The sequence below is a fragment of the Octopus sinensis genome, linkage group LG9 (genome assembly GCF_006345805.1).
Source record: "Octopus sinensis linkage group LG9, ASM634580v1, whole genome shotgun sequence".
NCBI classification, from domain to species: Eukaryota; Metazoa; Mollusca; class Cephalopoda; order Octopoda; family Octopodidae; genus Octopus; species Octopus sinensis.
Genome location: NC_043005.1, coordinates 34,378,099 through 34,398,880, shown reverse-complemented (window position 1 = coordinate 34,398,880; position 20,782 = coordinate 34,378,099). Strand labels below are relative to the sequence as shown.

Here is a 20,782-nt window from a genome sequence, read left to right as displayed (position 1 = left end):
AATTCCATACATATTTGGTCAAAATATTTTCAATGAATACAAATCAGTAAAAAAAGATTCTTTAATCAGTTTTGAGAAATTCTCTTCACATTATTGCTACCAAAAACTCACACTATGAACCAGTGTTACATTAAGAGTACAAATATAATTATTTTTTTTATTTCAACATTTTTCTCTCACCTCATTAACACATAACCACTGTCAGATATTGTTTATCCAGTTTGCACTCAAAATTAATGTGTATTTCCTGATGATCAAATAACTGTAAATATGACAGTTTTAGATGTTTGTATGATTTAAAAAAATATTATAACCATAGAATGATTTGATAAAGATAAGAAAAAAAATTAATTCTTTCATTTTTAAAGTATTTATTTTGTATATGACAAACATAATTTTTTACTTTTAAAATAATTGTGAGATTTATGGCTGCACAATCTTAATGTTATCTAAGTTGTTTTTGAGAAACAAATCCATTAATTATTTTTTCATTAGAACATTCTCATATATATCACAAAGCTGTTTTTTATTTGGTTCAGGTCATCCTTGATTGAACAGACAAATGATCAAAACTCTTTTAACCATGATTAACCCATTTTACTCTGATAGTGTACCTAGAATTACACAGCCTCTTTTAAACATAGCAGTGTAGTTTGAGTGATTTGACTGTTATTTCTAGCAGATTAAGTGACTGCATAAAGGCTACCTTACTGGCCTTTATTACATCAAAGCTGATTTTTGAGAAAACAGATTTATATTTTCCAATTTGGCTTCATACCAAATGTAAGAAAGAATGGTTTAAGAAAATAAATCAAACAAAAGAACTAATGATATAAAAGAGAGTTAACCTACCTTATGCCAACCTTTTAGGGGCCATTTTCGTTTTTTAAGTAAATATCCCTGATATTTTTCTGGTTTTTCTTCACATTTCTCTCCCTCTTTCAATCCATTAATTATCTCCCATTCTTGAATTGCTTTGATTTTTTTAAGGTTTTTTGGACTTGGTTTAGGATGTTGGATAAGGTTTCCTGAGACTGTATTAACTTCAATATGGGATCCAGACAAGGAGTTACTTTCATCACTGTCATCCTGATAAATATAAACAGATAATTTTTAATCACTTACTAAAAATACAATATATTAAATCTATAAATAATAAATGTTTAAGTGAAATTAAGTCTTTATGTGTTTTTGAATAGTTAATATGTGTCTTTCATCGTGTAATTGTTTTAGTTTCAACACACTGTCTCAGATCAAATCACTTGTCTAGCCAGTGCACCTCTGAAATAAATATATCTCCTTTCATCAAAAGTCAATTAACACTAAATTGATTATAAAAAAACTACTACTTAAATCTGAAATGTGAAGAAAATATTCAAACCAAACAGAATTAATGATTTGATATACTGTAGCATTTATTGGTCTTTTGTCATTTAAAGTTACGATTGTTTTTCAAAATTTTTAGTAAATTCACTTCCAGCTTTGCTTCTTCATACTCTGAAAAGAAAGTATTAACACAAAGATTTAGTGTATCCTTCGCATATTACCTTCCCTAAATTGGGGAGATGAACAATTTGGGGGTATTGTTCACCTTGTGGTTTAAAAAAAAACTCATAAAATAATTTCGTTTTTGGATTGAGTTCGTGTGTTGAAGCATATTTTGTGTCTGGGGAGAGTCATTCTCTTTTAGTGCCTCACTGGTAAAGTTTCCTCTCAATTATTTATTTTTCCTCAAATTTTCCTTGCATCTTGCAACCTTTTCAATAGTCATTGACTCTGTCTGTTATCTGAGCTGTGTACTTTTTGTTTGTTTTTGCACGTGTGTGTGGGTCAGTGTGTGTGTGCATGCGCATGTATGTATGTATGTATGCAAGTGTGTGTATGCATGTATGTGTGTGCATATGTAAATATGTATGTGTGTGTGTTTGTATGTATGTATTCTGTATATTCATGCAATTGTGTTTGTGTGTTTGTGTGTGTGTGTGTTTGTATGTGTTTGTATGTGACAATGTACTGTGTCTGTATGTATGGATGTGTGTCTCCATATGTATAGATGTGTGTCTCCATATGTGTCCTTGTGTGAAGTGAAGTGTGTGTGTATGTGTGCTTGTCTGTTCATATTAACCTATGTACCTATCCATCTGAATATCTATCTGATTACATTCATATTCATTTGCCTACACATGTGCATATACAAAAAAGTAAACACACACATATCTACATAACAGCCCACTAACTATTCTACCTGTATATAAATATAAACTGTGGGTATGGAGGTATGATTACCTACTATGTATATTTTCTATGTAGTACAGGGTATGTTTCATTTATGAGGATGTGCTCCTGTATTTGTCTGAGGTTTTTGTCCTTTGGGTGCTTGGATAAAATGCGGATGTCAAGTTGACCCAGGTTCCCTCCATGTTGGCCCTTGGTATGTTGATAGAGTATGGAGGACTATTTTTTGTTGTCATATTGTCTTAAATGTTCATTTAGTCTAGGAGCATTGCAGAAAGACTACATGAACATTTGAGAAAATAAGATGACAAAAAACAGTTCTCCATTCTCTATCAACATACCAAGGGCCAACATGGGGGCAACCTGGGTCAACCTGACATCCACATGTAGATGTGTGTGTGTTTACTTTTTTGTATATGCACATGTGTACGTCCTCATAAATGAAACCTCCCCAGTACTAAATAGGAAATATACGTAGTACATGATCATACCCCCCATACCCGCAGTTTATATTTATATACAGGTAGAATAGTTAGTGGGCTGTTATGTAGATATATGTGTGTGTGTGTACATGTATGTATATGCACATGTATGTATACAAATAGATATGAATGTAAACAGATAGACATAGGTACATAGGTAATATGAACAGACAAGCACATTTACACACACAAATGCAAATGAAGACTGAAACACATGACCATATACACACTCACTTCACTTGACACAAGGGCACATACGGAGACACACATCCACACATATGGAGATACACATCCATACATACAGACAGTACATAGTCACAAAAATCTATACACACACAGACATGCACACACAAGGAGACAGAGGTACACACACATGAAAACACACACATACACATAAAAACACACAAACACAAACATGAATATGCAGAATACATACATACAAATGTACACACATACATACATATATATGCACACACACACACACATACATACACACACTTACATGCATGCATACATAATACATACATACATGTGTATGCGCACATACACTGACTCACACACGTGCACAAACAAACAAAAAGAATGTAGCTCAGATAACGGACAGAGGTAATGATTATTGAAAAGGTTGCAAGATGAAATGAAAATTTTAGGAAAAATAAATAAATGAGTGGAAACTTTACCAGTGAGTGTGTTAAATAATAAGGTACTAAAAGAGAATGACTCTCCCCAGTCATAAAATAATGTTTTAAATGGTTTTGTTTCTATCTAAGTGGAACTTCAAATTAACTGCCAACCTTTTCCTTGTAAATGTAATACATGTGTGTATGCATATGTGCGTATGTGTGTGCACATATACTAGGGCTAGGCCTAGACTTTCGAACCTTCCTGCTTTCCATGCAGGAATTTGACACTTATCCACTCTATTATGGGCAAGTAGTGCAATATATATGACATATTTGTAACATGGCTTACAGTGTAACTTATATTGCTTGTCTGTGGACATTGTGGTTATGAGCATCAAAATCATAAAGATGATTTTTCTTTTCTTCCTATCCCTTATCCACCATTCACTACATCAACTCCTCAATCTTACGCAGTTTTTGCAGTTGTCACCTACTCATCCTTACCTTGCCCATTTCTCTCTCTCTCTCTCTCTCTCTCATATACACAACCACTTCCCCACATATTCTCAATTCTTCTGCACCCACTCCTTCTCATTTTGTACTTTGAAGCTCCATCCTGACACTTCATCACCACTATTTCATTTTTCTTCAGTTCTAGCCCTGTTGCTCCACCCTTTCTTCCATAATGTGAGTAACATGTTGCTTCTCTACAGCAAGAAACCTGTCCTGTTCCAGTTCTTTCTCTCATTAATAAACCCCTTTTCTCCAGGCATAAAACTGCTTTCCTCTCTACTGTAGACTCATTCACTCAGAGGGAATTTTCTTGCATGCTGTATGGCAACCTCACTGGTATTGATGCCATAAAAAAAGCACCCAGTATGCATTGCAAAGTGATTGATGCTAGAAAGAGTATCCAGCCATAGAAACCATGCCAAAGCAGACAGTGGAATATGATGCAGCCCTCCGACCAATCAAATCTTGTCAATCTATCTAATCCTTGCTAACATGGAATATGGACGTGATGATGATGATAATGATAATCCAGCCTACAACAAAACTACTGTTCCAAAACTTTTCACCATGTACCACCCAGAGTTTTCTAATTTTAATTTTACTGTTTTAATATATTGCACTGATATATAATATTACACAAATTCATGTATACTTGAATAAATAACAAGCATATGTTTACATCATTTTCAACAGCATAAAAAAAATGATCATTTTATTAGTAGTTTACCAGTCATCAAACAAAAGTGCCATTATTCAACAAAGCAATCATGAGTGTACTAATATAGCATCAAATTTGCCATAAGCAATAGATTGTGTTTATCATCTTAATTATTAGATAACAAAATTAATTGATTAAACATTTTTGAAATTGTGACACGAGATTTTTGAAAGAGTCTTTTTGTCTTTTAGTTATCTTCATGCATATATCTCTATTTTTTTTTATCTCCCAATGATATTTCTTATATAGGCATATGAGTTCACTTGGTTTTATTGCTTATGTTTATTGCTAGCATGGGTTAGAAAAATAGCCTATAAAAACATTTTTTACAGCTGGATGACCTTTCTGAAGCCAACCCATATCTATTTTTCAAGTAAGGGGTCGTATTCCACATGGTTTTTAAGGTATGAAACAAGCCAATAAGTTATTGACAGAAGTGCCAGCAATACTATTCAAATGTCATATCTTACAAATAAGCGAGTGCAAATAAAAACAAATACAGACACACACATGTGCACACACACACACACACAGATACATCAATCAGTAGAAAGATGGATGGACAGACAGACAGACGGACGGACGGGCAGATAACAAGTTTCTTTTCTGTTTCTACTTAGAAGATTTTGGTTAGCAAAGACCAAATCTACTTAGGAGACTTTCGTTAGCCCAGACCTATAACAGAAGAGATTTATACAGGGTATCATGCAGGACTGAACCTGAAATCATGTGGTTGAGAATCAAACTTCTTAACCACACAGCCATTTTATTTTAAATAACTTACAGTATTGTAAGAGTATATATAAATATATAAACAAAACTAAACAACAGAATTAAGATTAATATATACTGTCTTGGATCTTTTTTAACAAACCCATCAAATGATGAACATTACCATAATCAGTTGGTGGGGTTGCCAAATTAGAAGATATAGGTAAGATTTTGACAGTTATTGTTTTGATGAAAGATTTGGTGATTTGTCTACTGTACAAACTGTGAAGAAGGAAAGAGATCCATTAAAACAGTTTTGAACCAAAGGAAAATTTGTATGGTATAGATGAGAAGAGTGTTGTATACAACAGGTAACTTATTTGTGGATTATGTAGAGGTTGCAATGTTGTGAAGGTCAAAGTCCATTACAGCAACAGCAGAAGAGGCAGAAATAGAACAGAAACACAATGAAAGAGAGGATGAAGAGTTTCAATATAAAACAGTTTATTGATCTGGTTTATCGATCAGGATGCCAGTGATCAAAGGAAGTGCAGTTTCCCCAAAGAGAGAAACAAGTTTCACAGTGAAATACTCTGGGCTCTGGAAATAGTCAACTGTTGAGGACTGAAATACTTTATTCTAATAAATCCCAAGCCACCTTATACAAGTTTAGGCAATGTTGAGAATGTAAGTTGTTTTTTTTTTGTAAGTCCTAGGTCAGTAAACCTATGATCAACAGTACTCACGTTATGACCATTTCCTCTCATTTTCTCAAGTAATACTTAACTATGATTACATAATATACAATTCAATTTTTGAAACAATGCTCTCAGATCAAGCAACCTTATAGAGACTTCCAGAAGCTACTGGAAATAGTAAAACCTTGAAGGATTGTTTAGGCAGTGATTCCAAGAAACAATGTGTTTTATTGCCTATCATCACTGTCATCATCATAATTGTCATTATAACCACACCTTTCTTGGAAGAACGGGTATATGGCATAGTGGTTAAGAGCATGGGCTACTAACCCCAAGATTTCAAGTTCTAAGGTATTTTTCGATGTTGTTGTTATTATTATTATTATTATTATTATTATTATTCAGGTCACTGCCTGGAATCGAACTCTGAATCTTGGGGTTAGTAGCCCACGCTCTTAACTACTATGCCATATGCCCGTTCAGGCAGTGACCTGAATAATAATAATAATAATAATAATAATAATAATAATAATAACAATAACAACAACATCAAAAAATAACCTTTGGAATGAGAACCCAGGTTCGAAATTTCCCCAACAAACCTGATGAAGGCTGGAGGGTATATCAGTCGAAACGTGTTAACAACAAACAAGATGAGGACAAATATCCATCAATTGTAAATAATGTAAATAAGAACTGAAGTTGTTAGATTACATAAGCAGAGGATACAGTAACAATTATTAATGACAGAATAAACAGAAAACAGCTTTTATTAGCAAGGGAAAGAAATTTTAAGAATATTAAAGAATTTATGCTCATGTTTTTCATTATAATAATTAACAATTTAAAGCATTCTTATAGGTATCATTGTTTTATTGTCTATCATCACTGTCATCATCATAATTGTCATTATAACCACACCTTTCTTCGAAGAATGGGCATATGGCATAGTGGTTAAGAGCATGGGCTACTAAAGCCAAAATTCATGAGAATAAACACTGCTAACAAGCAGTGTTTATTCTCATCTTCAAAAAAAATAGTGGTGAGATGGAGCAGAAACTGTAGAATACCAAACCAAATACTTTCTGAGTTTGAATCCTGCCAGGATTCTAAGTTCAAATCCTGCCAAGGTCAATTCTGCTTTTCCTTTTTTTTTTTTTTTTGTGGTTGATAAAATAAATAACAGTAATATATAAGAAAATAAGAGTTAAAATATAAGAATTACCCAATTAGTATCCAACCCAAGTAAAAGTTGGTGATGCAGCTTAGAAAAAGATTATTGACACATTTCCATTTGTAACATCTGTGTTCTCCAACATAGGTGGGATGATTAATGCAAATTTAGAAAATTTTATATAAATTTTTGGAATTTATGTTTGTTTTAATACTATGAAGTAGCTACATTAAAAGTGAATAGTAAGATGTCTATCAAGTATAAAAGAGGCTCCAATTTTTTACACCAAATTCAAGTACAAAGTAGGAAAGTCTCCTGGATAAAATGTTAGACTATGTAACACTCCTAGATGATTTACTACCTATTTTTTAAAGTTATATCAACTGTGTTATATAGAATGAAGAGCCTTGTCTAGATACACAAAGAATCAATCTGCAACAGATTTTAAGTGTCTAAAAGTATCTTCTGCACATGACTATTGTCTCTTTTTACAATAGTAGTATTTTATCATTTCACTACAGGAGTTGTAGCACTTTTAAGGCTTTTAGCATTTATATCTACCACTTTTCTGGTATCAACCCCAAGAAATGAAAGACAAGGGTGCTATAGGTGTAAAGGAACACAACATGAAGGTAAGGGGTAATATCACAAGATGTTTTTGCTCAATCCTTTTATTGGTGGTACCATGAACTGTTAATGTGTGCATGTGCATGCATGCACACACACACGCACACACACACTCACTCAGACACACACACACACACACACATACACACACACACAATATACCTCCCATGGGCTTCAGCACTTGCAAGGATATGGCACATGCAGGACAATAAAAAAAAAAACACTTGTTCAAGTAAGCCCAATCACATCACATGATAGCAAAATTAACATCTTAACCACAAAGCTATAATTTTTATGTAGAAGAAAATAAAATACATTGATAAAAAGGAAATACTCAGTGTACTGAACTGGTGATTTTAATCCAACATTTTACCTTCATTAGTTTTTGTTAGTATTTTCCTTTAAAATAATATCTTATTTGTTTCTCAAGGAAATTGTTTACCAGCTTCAACTACATGGCTCTACCATACTGAGACTGATTTAATTAAGGAGTGAATCAATAAAATGAAAGTACCATAGATTGCAAAAGAATACAAGCCATGATTATTGATTGCCTATCTTTTAGGAAGGGATAAAAAGACAATCAATCAATTTCCATAAACTTAACTCCTTTATTTATTATTATCAGTAATAACAAGTATGAAACAATTTATGTTTGATAATTCAATAGTCAAATTGTAGCCTTTCATTGCACTAGAATATAAGTAAACACCTATATACATTGCTTTGGTAAATAATGAAAGATAAATATGGTGCCCAAGTCTCTCCTTTAATATCAAATGATACTCAATAGCTTATTTAGGCCCTGGTTTAATGCTGTGAGAAACCTATATAAAGATCTGGTATGAGATCTTTTTTGACATACAAAATCATTGAGATGAAACTGAAATAGAGCTAATATTTACTTATATAGCCATAAATCGATGAAACTAACTTTAAAAAAGAAAACAAAGAACATGTAAACATAAGTGCAGGCATGGCTGTGTGGTTAAGAAGCTCACTTTGCAACCACATGATTTTGGGTTAAATCCCACTAAATGACATCTTGGGCAAGTGTCTGCTATAGCTCAGGGCTGACCAATACTTTGCTTTGTGTGTAAATTTGGGAGATGGAAACTATATGGAAACTCATGATGTGTGTGTGTTTGTCCCCTCAACACTTGGCAACTTGTTTGTTTACATCACTGTAACTTAGTAGTTTAACAAAAAAGACACAGAGAATAAGTGCCTGACTTAATAAAAAACAAGTACTGTGGTTGATTTGTTCAACTAAACCCTTTAAGATATGACACACACATGGCTGTAGTCCAATTAATAAATCAAGTAAAAGATAAAAGAAACAATCTGCCCATCAAAATTCATTCATGTGTGTACATGTGTATGTATGTGCATGAGAGAGAAAGAGAGAGATGCAGCCTCATCTATTTGATGATTAGATAACATTTAATAGTATACAGTTAATATAGAGCTTATATTATCTTTCTTTCTTCCTCTCATAAAACTTTAAATTAATAAATAAAACATTCAACTTCATAATATAGCTCTTCATAAATTTAGCTTTTAGCCCATCTTAATCTTTCAATAAGAAAAGCAAACTAAAATTTTAATAAAAATATTCAAAATTACAATTAATAATATAAACAATATACAAAATAAATCTTTTAATTCAATACACAAATGTTTATTTGTGTTAAACTAATATTATGTAGCATTAATACTTCTATTAAAAATGGATACTCTTTATAAGAGTCAAAATTTCTGTTCATATACAAAAGAAAGGTAAATTTTAAAAAATTTTCTTTCCACAATTCACAAATTCTAAAGTTAAAAAAAAATTCTCCTTCATTGGAGCCATTTTTTCTTTTAGTACAAGGTTGTGATGATGATTATGATGATGCAGCCATAACCCTGTACTATGTACTAGGGCTTCTCAGTTTCCCAGAACTTATTCCTGAGAAATCAAGTGTATGAAACAAAAAAAAAAGAAACAAAAAAGCAGATTTCCAGGAATTTCACAAGAGACCTCATATTTTTTATTTTCCCTTTTTAAATCACTTATTTAGTAATTCAGGGTTTCAAACATTAGAAAGCAGCAATCCTCATCATCATCATCGTTTAACGTCTACTTTCGAGGCTGGAATGGGTTGGATGGTTCGACTGAGTACTGGCGAGCCAGATGGCTACACGAGACTCCAAGCTGATCTGGCAGAGTTTCTACAGCTGGATACCCTTCCTAATGCCAACCACTCCGAGTGTGTAGAGGGTGCTTTATGTGTCACTGGCATGAGGGCCAGTCAGGCAGTACTGGCAATGGCCACACTCAAATGGTGTTTTTCATGAACCTCAAAACATTTATTCCATTTAAAACACATGTATACTTATACAGAAAACTTTTTAAAATTTACAAAAATTAAAGAAAATGTATTGTTGTGTACACACATACATGCATACACAACCTTACAAACGTATACACATACATACATACATACATACATACATACATACAATCATATGCACACACACTAACCCACACACATGCACACAAACAAAAAAAAAGAATGCAGCTCGGATGCTGGACAGAGTCAATGACTATTGCAGAGGTTGCAAAACACAATGAAAATTTTAGGAAAAATAAGTAAATGAGAAGAAATTTTACCAATGAGTGTGTTAAATAATAAGGCACTAAAAGAGAATGACTCTCCCCAGACACAACAAAATATGCTTCAAAGCACAAACTCAAATAAAGAACCTTGCAAACCAAATCCCAAAATGAAAGAAAATGTAAATTTTCCTGACTATTAAAAGATATTTCAATCAAATTGATAATATAGTCTCCAGAAGCAATGTTGATGGTATTGTCACTTGAGCTTGATAATAATTCTGTAACAAAGAGTTTTACTACAGAAAAGTTGTTATCTGACTCTTTCTCTCTCTCCACACTGATGTAAGTTGGAGGAATAGGACAGTGGGCAAGGTAGAGTTTCTGCAGTCTAACTCTCTGACAATATTTAATTTTTAAATCATAGCATTGTCGTCAAAAGTTTTATTAATGGTAACATTTAATCTCTGTGGCAGGGATTTTTCTTTTGATGGTACCTTAAGTAAGTGTTTTCTATATTTCTAGTCTGACCAAAGCCTTATGAACCGATTTGGTAGACTGAAACTGAAAGATGCTCCTCATCTGTGTATGTGCATGTGTGTGTGTGTGAGTGTGTGTCTCTCTCTCTCTTTCCTTGTGTTAACATTGCACAACTGTCACCATCAAACAAGCAGCCAAGAGAAAATACTACCTTACATAGAAACAATTGAGGGTTGGTGACAAGAAAGGCTTTGAGCTATAAAAAAATACCTGTCTCACTGAATTCCATCTGCTCCATGCAAGCATAGAAAAGTAAATATTAAATGGAGATGGAGTGAGTGATTTAGTTATCATGAGTTCTAACTCAGAATAAGAAGGGAAGTCTTATGAAGTGGTTGACATTCTTCCAAACCATTTCTTTGCCATATTTGGCAACCAAGTTTCTGATTGCAAAGTAAGAAATGAGTCGAGTTCATCCCAAATTAAACGAGGATTATTTAAATATTTCATCAATCCAATCAGATTGCTATTCCTTTCTTGGCACATTCTCCCAGCAAAAGCAACATCAAAGTATTTTGTCAATTCAATTTTTCTAAAATAAAAACAAATATGCGGTGCCCCAGCATGGCCACAGCTCATTAGCTGAAACTGGAAAAATCAAAATCAAAATCAATGCCTTTTGCAGAGATTTTACCAGTATTATATTCAATATCTTCCTTATTTCAAAAACTATCTTGATTCTGCCAATCTTAAATTTCATCACACTGAAAAGATGCAGTTTAGACTGGAAATTTGTGATTTTATTAACTACAAAATCAATATAAAACAGATTAAATGATTTTAAGCTGAATTTTAATTATTATTGCTACAAAGTTACTGGACATGCAGTATATTTTCTCCACCTCATTAAAGTAAAATAGATGGACCAATCAAAATGATACTTGTAGAAAGTTCTTATTACATTTCTTGGGTTCATGATCATGACATCATTGGTTCAATTCTTGAACCAGGTGGTACATTTTGTCCTTGAGCAAGGCACTTCCTTTCAGTTTACCCAGCTGAAAACAACTACCAACCTAGTGCTAGTGCAACCATTTCAACTGTCAGCTGTCACATTCTCAATGTTATGATAGGTCAAGGATTAGTAAATAATATATATATATATATATATATATATATATATATATATATGATGGTTTTCAAAATAATTTGATTTCAAACATGATCATGTTTTCTCATTGCAAACATATTCTTGTAAGAGGTTTTATTATGGGTCATCACATGATTACTTAAATTTATTGTGACCAATGTAGCATACAACTTGGTCAAAACCCACACCAACTGCAATTCTGCTTTTGTACATCACTAATGGTAGTAATGTTGATGGTACTGGACAAATTGTTTTGTAATAGCGACTTCCAACCTGTTACATTTTGATATCACATTCTACTATGACTAAATTTACCTTCCATCATTCTAGAGGGTCAATAAAATATGTCATTAGTGATGTATATTGGTATCAAACTGGTAGGGAAGCTTACAATCAAAAGTGTTCCAGTCATGAGCATTCCTTCTTCTATCCAGATATAATGCATCCAAGACCACATTGTGTAATGTGTCCTTCCTTTTTAAAGTTGTAGGGGTGTAATTTGAAAGATACTTTGCTGTCGCCTCTAGCATGTCAAGCAACAACAGAGGCTTTCTTATTGGACCACTAAATAAATGTTAGAAATTATTAAAAGCATATTGTATAATCAGTAGAGTGTTGAATAAAACTACAGAATATGTGAACCCAATAATGATATTTTGTGACTGAAATAATGCATATTTTAAGCCCCAAATGTGTATCTATTATTAATTTCACTGTGGTTGTTTCTATTACTATCGTTACTTAAATTTCTGTTACTGAAATTTTATATCTTCTAACAATTTCAACAATTGACAATACTGTTGTCTTACCAGTCATACACATTCATACACCTTCTAATCAGTCAACTAAGAATGTATGTAACGTCTGCCACACCCTCTTAATGATTAACACCTTAGTTACTATCTTTAAAAGTTGTCCCATTTGTCTCAGATAGAATCTATATACTTGGCACCCTTGTCAGCTCCACTGGCTCACTTTCTATTTAACCTACATTCCTTGTTCAGTATCTAACATCTCAGTTTTCTTATTTTCATTATTACTTAGAGAAATATGTGAGAGAAAATAAAGGAAAAGAATGAAGCATTATCAATTACAATTATCAGGTATAATTCTTCTTTCATGAAATTAATGCTTCAACAAAAGTAATAGATCTAAAAACAATGTTCTCTAAAAGTTAAATATATGTAATAAATAATAATAATAATAATAATAATAATAAATGCCCTGGTGCAGTACCAGGCAGTGGCTCTCATAGCTTCTGATCTTAACTGATTAGAAGTGTTATCATGTACATTGTTTTGTCTTGGTATAACAAATGGGCTACAGCAAATATTCAATACCACAGACTTGCTTGTCAGTTTTTTGACCTTAACCAGTTGAGCATGTTCTTTGTTGGCAAACAATATGTGCATCTTTGATCATGAACAGAAGTAGTGGGGAAGCATCACAGCCATGAGTTGAGAGGAATTCTTTGGAGTTTGAATTTTTCACCTCTGGAAACATGGCTGTTTCACTCAACATCCTTAAACAACCCTTATTCAAGGATCATTTTAGTGGGATGAGCTACTCAACTTGAAGAAAATTCTAACTGGGCCCCACCTGCAAAGTCATGCACTGTTTATCTCGATAAGAGATCACCATGTCGTGCACATATGGTTGTGATGCATGTACTTGGTGTACCCTTATCAGACGAGTAGTCATGATGGGTATACTGGGCTTCGTATATTTTATCGCAGTATCACTTTGATGGCAAGCTCTCTCATTCAATAATAATAATAATAGTTTAAATGGTATAGTTCAAAACAATCATCATCATCATCATCGTTTAGCGTCTGCTTTCCATGCTAGCATGGGTTGGACGGTTCAACTGGGGTCTGGGAAGCCAGAAGGCTGCACCAGGCCCAGTCTGATCTAGCAATGTTTCTACGGCTGGATGCCCTTCCTAACGCCAACCACTCCGTGAGTGTAGGGGGAGCTTTTTACGTGCCACCGGCACAGGTGCCAGACAAGGCTGGCAAACGGCCACGATCGGAAGGTGCTTTTTATGTGCCACCGGCACGGAAGCCAGGTGAGGCTGGCAACAGCCACGATTGGATGGTGCTTTTTACGTGCGACCGGCATGGAGGCCAGATAATATTATAGTATGTAATAAGTGTAAAGTTCAACAATTCTGCAATGGTTGCCACATTTCAAACACTTGGAAATATTTTGTTGTTTCCAATTATTTAAAATGAAATGCTGTATGGAAGAATATAAATTTGTAATGACAACAGTTCATGAAACAGGTTATTTGTTATCAGATCATTTCTATTTGCAGACATCTCCCAATAATATTTTCTTTTTATAGCAGGATGTGACTATAGTAACTCAAATGAAGACAGAAAACTGTTTTATACCTGCTGAAATACTCCTGGTAGTATGCCAAAACTCTATAATTACACAATCAATACTATCTGTTTTGAAATAAGCATTGTTTAACATGATTGAAATCAGAACAGAAACAAACTATTTCATAAACATAACATTTTAAACAGTGAGCTGAACAAATATTCTGATCTGATGTTTTATGATTACTTATTTTAATAGTCTACAAATAAAGTGTTAAGTTGAAATAACCTTTAGCTGTTTTCTTGAGATTTTAGTCCAAAGAGAACAAATAACTAGTTATCTTTAATAATTTTTTTACGTTGCGAGATTATTAGTTGTAATATGTTAATCTACAAAATAAAATTTTTGAATAGTAAAATACAGGTGGAATTTTTGTTTAAACAGATGAATAGAAACAAAGAGGTGATTTAATGATTTCTTTTAATTTTCAGATAAAACTAGTGTAATTAATATAAACATTGTCACATTGCCAAAGTCTTATATTTCAGGTATTTATAAAGTTTAATTTGCAAAAAAAAAAAGGAAAATTATTTTTAGACAGTTAAATTTATTTTTTCCCTTTTTTACATTAATATCACTTATCAGGAAAAGGAAGTATTTTTCCCTCCAATTTAACAAAGGTCAATTTTCAATCAATAACTTCACTTTCATAAAGTAAAACTAACAACCTGTAATGAATTTGGTAGCAGAGACACCGATGGAAAAATGCATATTAGTATTCGATAACATTTTATAAACAAACTTTGTAAGCATTGTATGTGTTTTTGTATTTTACAGACTAGAAAGTAAATTTCGAATGCAGTATAGCGGTGAAAACAGCAGAAAGACGGTATTTTATTCTTATAAGATGGAAAAAAGTTGCCGGCAGACAGCTATGGGAGTTGAACTTGTACCCCTCAGATACTGGCTAAGTACTCTATCATTATGCTAAATGGCCTACTGATACTTACCGTCAATTTTAAAGCTAAATTATAGCTTTTGAAATGTGACGACATTTTTCAAACAAACTTTGGAAGCATCGAATGTGATTGGTATTTTACAGACAAGTAAATTTGGAATGCAGTACAGCTTTATTGCATTCAAAATTTATTTTCTTGTCTGTAAAATACATGTTGGCATTGTTAACATCAAAGTAAAATACTGGAGTGGCTTCCTATGTTGTTTTAGTTCTCAGGAGAATTTCAACTCACCACTTTTAATTTACAAACATTGTCAGTCATACAGTTCTGTTTATAGTAGTGAACTATACCTTAAGTCAATACCTAGTAGCTGATAAGTAAACTGTGTCATTTTGTTAGGTGCAAATGCAGCAGAGATAAATAGTCAAGGCTTTGATTAAAACCCTGTCTCCTTAAAAACTCAGTTGCAACTATCCCCTTATCAACTCAGCTACATCTGCCTCCTTAGCAAAACAATGTAACATAATTCCAAAGACAATTGGTATTTAACTTTATGCAAGTAATTCATCAATGTCACTATCTACTTAAATAAAAATGTAACTAATTTCAGAATATAGAAAGCATTTCAATAAATACATTTTACAAATTATTTCTAATTCCATCCTGTAACAAAATTGATAAAAATGTTCTTTTTAAGATTTAAAATAACTGGAAACTCATTAGCCATTATCAATCTTAAATAATATTCCATTTTCTCACTTTCAAAATAAGAAATATCAACTATTGAATTTTCTTCTCATCATTCTCTGTATTTTATTGAAAACAATTTTGATGAAACAATCCTCAACCACCCAAATCCATGAGTGAGCTGAACATTACTTCTGTAATTATAAATAAAAAAAAACAGCAAAATAAAGAAAAAGAAGTCAGTAAATATTAAATATTTTTAAGTTGTTAGAAATCAGAATGCTATTTCAGTATAAAAATAATGGTTTCAAATTTTGGCACATGGCCAACAATTTGAGGTGAGTGAGCTAAGTTGATTACATCAACTCCAGTGGTCAACTGGTACTTTTTTTATCGACCCCCAAAAGGATGAAAGGTAAAGACGACCTCAGTGGAATTTGGACTCAGAATGTAAAGAACCAAATGAAATTCTGCTAAGCATTTTGTCCGACAATGTAAAAATTCTTCCAGCTTACCACTTTGATTATAGTGTAAAATAATCTGCAAAAGAACATCAACATTGATAACAAAATCAACAGCAAATTCTCTTAGCATCCAACAACACTGTTACATCTATCAAAGATAATTTCTTTTTCTACTAACATATTAACATATAAATCACAAATTCATAAATTAAAAAACAAAGGCAATTTAAAGAAAAGACTAGATGGCAAAAACTGACCTCAACAGAATTAGATCGAATAGGAGATCCCAAAGTTCGCATAAGATTCCGGTATGAAGACCGAAATGCAGAAGGTGAAGAAAACGAATGAGAAATGGACATCATGTCCCTGGATATCTGTTGGCACTAAGTTCTGCTTGCCTAGTCATGGATGATGATTCTGAGGTAGGTTAAAATCCAACAGCCTCGATAAGAGTAGAGTGGGCCTGAATTTGGAGCAAAAGGAGTACTTAAATACCATTTTTAACAGTGGTGCCATTGCTTGTGATAGGATGTAGTGCTGGTGATAGGAGTATGCACGTGGCAAGGCAGTATGCAAACATCTGAGTGCTGTAAGCAAATATCTAACTAAATCCTCATTAGCAATAAAGAAACTAAAATCATCACAACTAAGTTTGTCAATGTCAACTGACAGCAAGATGAGTACAAAGCAGTTGAAATAAGCAATTAAAGACTAATGCTAATTCTAAGAACAGGATCAAAGATTGGGAAAAACATTGTGCTGATTGAAATACATTTTAACATACAAATACAATCAAATTCTTGAATAATTATATTTGAATTGTTCAATGTGATCATATTTATTAAACATTTGTTATCTTAATTAACTTCTTTCATTTGGTCCACTAGCTTAACCAATTCAACAGAAATTTGTACAGAGACAAAGAACAATTAAGGACAATTCACAAAAATTATTCTCCAAAACTAAAAATTATTTTCAAATATTCCAACTTTCATTAGATAAGACAAAATAAACTTCCAGAGTTTCCCTAATAATTCCTTAGCATCAAAGATTATCACAGAAAATTGCACACAGTTTTTCAAAATAAACAAAATTTAGCAATTATAATGGATTTTTTCCAACATAGGGTAAAGTTTTCATAATGATATCTTAAAAAAAAAAAATAGAAAAATGTTAGAAACATTTTTCTTGATTTTCTTGTTTTATACATTTTTTTTTACATTTCTTAAACTTTTCCAATCTGTATCTTATAGCATATATAAGCTGGCTGAAAGAAATTTGGAACAATTTCTTCTATCATATTTTGGTTAGTCTTATTATAACAATGATTAAACATCAATATGTATATATATAACCCCAAAAGCTCTCCCTTCTAATACTCTCACTAAGTCAAACTACACAAATTTTGATTACTATATAATAATAAACATTTTTTTCCACAAATTTTTAAATCTAAAATTTATGGATGTGTATTTTACCCATTATATAAAGGGTAAAGCTAAATGTCACTCATTCTCTGTAGCCATATTTGGAATGGCCTAACATATCTATTACCTGGTGTGTCAGATTATGAATCACTATAATACATTTTATCATGACAGTGAAAATATATTAAATGTTCCTTATATTTCATAAATATCTCCTTCAGACCATTATTACTCAAGGTTGTTAACTATCTTACTAATATCTCATTCACACATTGAAACAATTCAGAAATAAAATGTAAAACCAAAATAGAAACAGTACAAAAGGATAGAAGGTACTTAGTTTCTGTTTATTCACTTTAATCTCTGTTTATTTACTTCTACACTCCCAAAAATTTTATTCCAATAACCTTCCGTAGTATCAATTCAAATGTGTTCCAGTCATGACCATCCAGTCGATATATATTGTTGAGATGTTTAAATCATTTAGTATATACATAATATATATAAAAATATTTTCTATTTTATTCAATGATTTTAACATTATATTAAATTATATATATTGCAAAATTTTTTTTTTATTTAAAAAAAATTACCAGATCCTAAATGTCTAATGTTCAATACAACTAAATCCAAAGAACATTTAGAAAAAGAAAACTGCATAAAAGAAAGTTCTGAGGAGATTTAAAATCTTTAAAATCTTTACAGAAATGTTTGTTCAGCTGTAGCAACATGTATTAAAACTGAGTATATCATTATTAAAAGTAAATTGAGTCTCTAGGAAAACAACAAACAAATTATAACTGTCTGTAGATAATAGATGCAGTTTTACAGCCAACACTAGTAAAGATCAAAGGGTACTTTTTTTATGAAATATAACCAAAATGCAAATACTTATTTGACGGATTTCAAGGAAAAAAGAAATTTGTAAAAGATCGATCTGTTCCATGACTCAAGCTAAACGCAATCAAAATAACTATACATATATATATATATATATATATATATATATATATATAATATATATATATATATATACATATATATATATACATATATATATACATATATATATATATATATATATATATATATATATATATATATATATTATAGATATGTGTGTGTGTGTATGTATATATATATATATATATAATATAATATTTATATATAGGGAGAATTCACAAAAAAACAAAAGACGAAGACAAGTGGTGTAGACAACAAACAGATGTATTACTATAACGCTGTATTAGTATACTAATATGTATATTAGTGTGTGTATATATATATATATATAATATTACTTGATGTAATGACATGTGATGTGAGCATTCAAAATTTAGAAATCTAAAGCATATTTCAAGAAAAAAAGTATTTATTTTCTTGTGACAATAGATTAACTGAAACAAATTATTTGAAAGAAATTATATAGTACCATTTTCATTTCTCAAAGACTCTTAGTTAACTTATGAAACATTACATGTTCATACCAGCAATGGCTGCACTGGTATGGCATGTAATATATGTGGATGATAACAGCTGGTAAAAAAAGGAAGACTAAAAGAGACATGAGCGGAAATGAAGGCTAATATCAAGAAGCCAAACCTCACAAAAGAGATGAGAAGAAATGCAACAAATGGCAGAAAGCTTGTTAAAAAGGTTTTGTCCAACCTTTGGGTGTAAAAATGATGATGATGACAAAGTAAGCAATTTTGAAAATGAAACCTTCCTTATTAAAAAAAATTAAATCCTCATGAAAGTAAACAAAATGAGGGTTTTTTGATATGAAAGTCATTGGGAAAGAAATTTATGAATGGAGAAATCTAACTGTCTGTTTTACAATAAGAATCAAACATGATCAAAACACACACACACACACACACACAAAAAAAAAGATCAAATATATATTAAATGATGCAATTTTAACATAAACACAGAATGTCCAACATTCAAAACTCAAAAATCCAGAGTTGCTTAGAAAAAAAATATAGAAAAAAAATCAAACACAAAAAAAATTAGAGGATGGAGCATGGTTCACCTATTTTGAAGTATAGATTCATTATGGTAATTCTAAAAGGCCAAGGTATTTTTTAACATTCCCCACTATTGCTGATTTCCTCAAAGATAAAGTCTTGTGTATATTATACACAAAGTATATTTTACAAGCTTTCTTTGCCCCAAAATAGTGGTACATAGTATATATGAATAATTATGATAGTAATAATTTCAACCTCGCTAATATGACAAAACTTGGGATTGGACCAGAGATCTTTGGATCTTCAGTGTTTCTACTACCAACAAATGACCTCAAAATTTGCTTTACTGTCATTTAAATGACAATAATACAGTCAGGAATAAATGTTGATAAAATCATATATATCATTACATGTTTGTACCATTAACTTATTATGAACATAGCTTTCTATTTTTTAGCTAAACAGCCATCTGTCAAGAATTAAGGTTCTGAGGTACCAAAGAGTCAATAAGGAACAAACTTTTCTTAAAAAAAAAGGCCAGCGATTACATCAACCCCAGTACTGGCACTTATTTTATCAACCCCAAAAGGAATTGATTCATAATCATATCCAAGTTTCTATTGTTATGTGTATGTGTGTGGTATCTGCCACTCTTACATACTATGGAGAGCACACCAAGAGCAACTTCTAAAATGAGTCTTATGTATATATATATATGAGTAACATTCGTCCCATCCTGGGACTGCTACATTACCATATATATATATATATATATGCATATATATGCATATATATATATATATATATATATGCATATATATGCATATATATATATATATGCATATATATGCATATATATATATATATGCATATATATGCATATATATATATATGCATATATATGCATATATATATATACATATATATATATATA

The 20,782-nt window shown here is 31.7% G+C and overlaps 1 protein-coding gene across 9 annotated transcripts in view; it reads right to left on the bottom strand.

Moving 5' to 3' along the window:
- The window catches only part of LOC115215917 (oxysterol-binding protein-related protein 6), a 270,837-nt gene that overhangs the window by 130,933 nt on the left and 119,122 nt on the right, over positions 1-20,782 (bottom strand). For 8 of the 9 annotated variants that reach the window (XM_029785276.2, XM_029785277.2, XM_029785275.2 and 5 more), the window contains one exon: positions 853-1,089. In XM_029785276.2, coding sequence (XP_029641136.1) covers positions 853-1,089 — 237 coding nt within the window. Of the gene's footprint in view, positions 1-852; positions 1,090-16,705; positions 16,912-20,782 lie in introns of all 9 variants that reach the window. The other variant, XM_029785273.2, reaches the window with a different exon arrangement.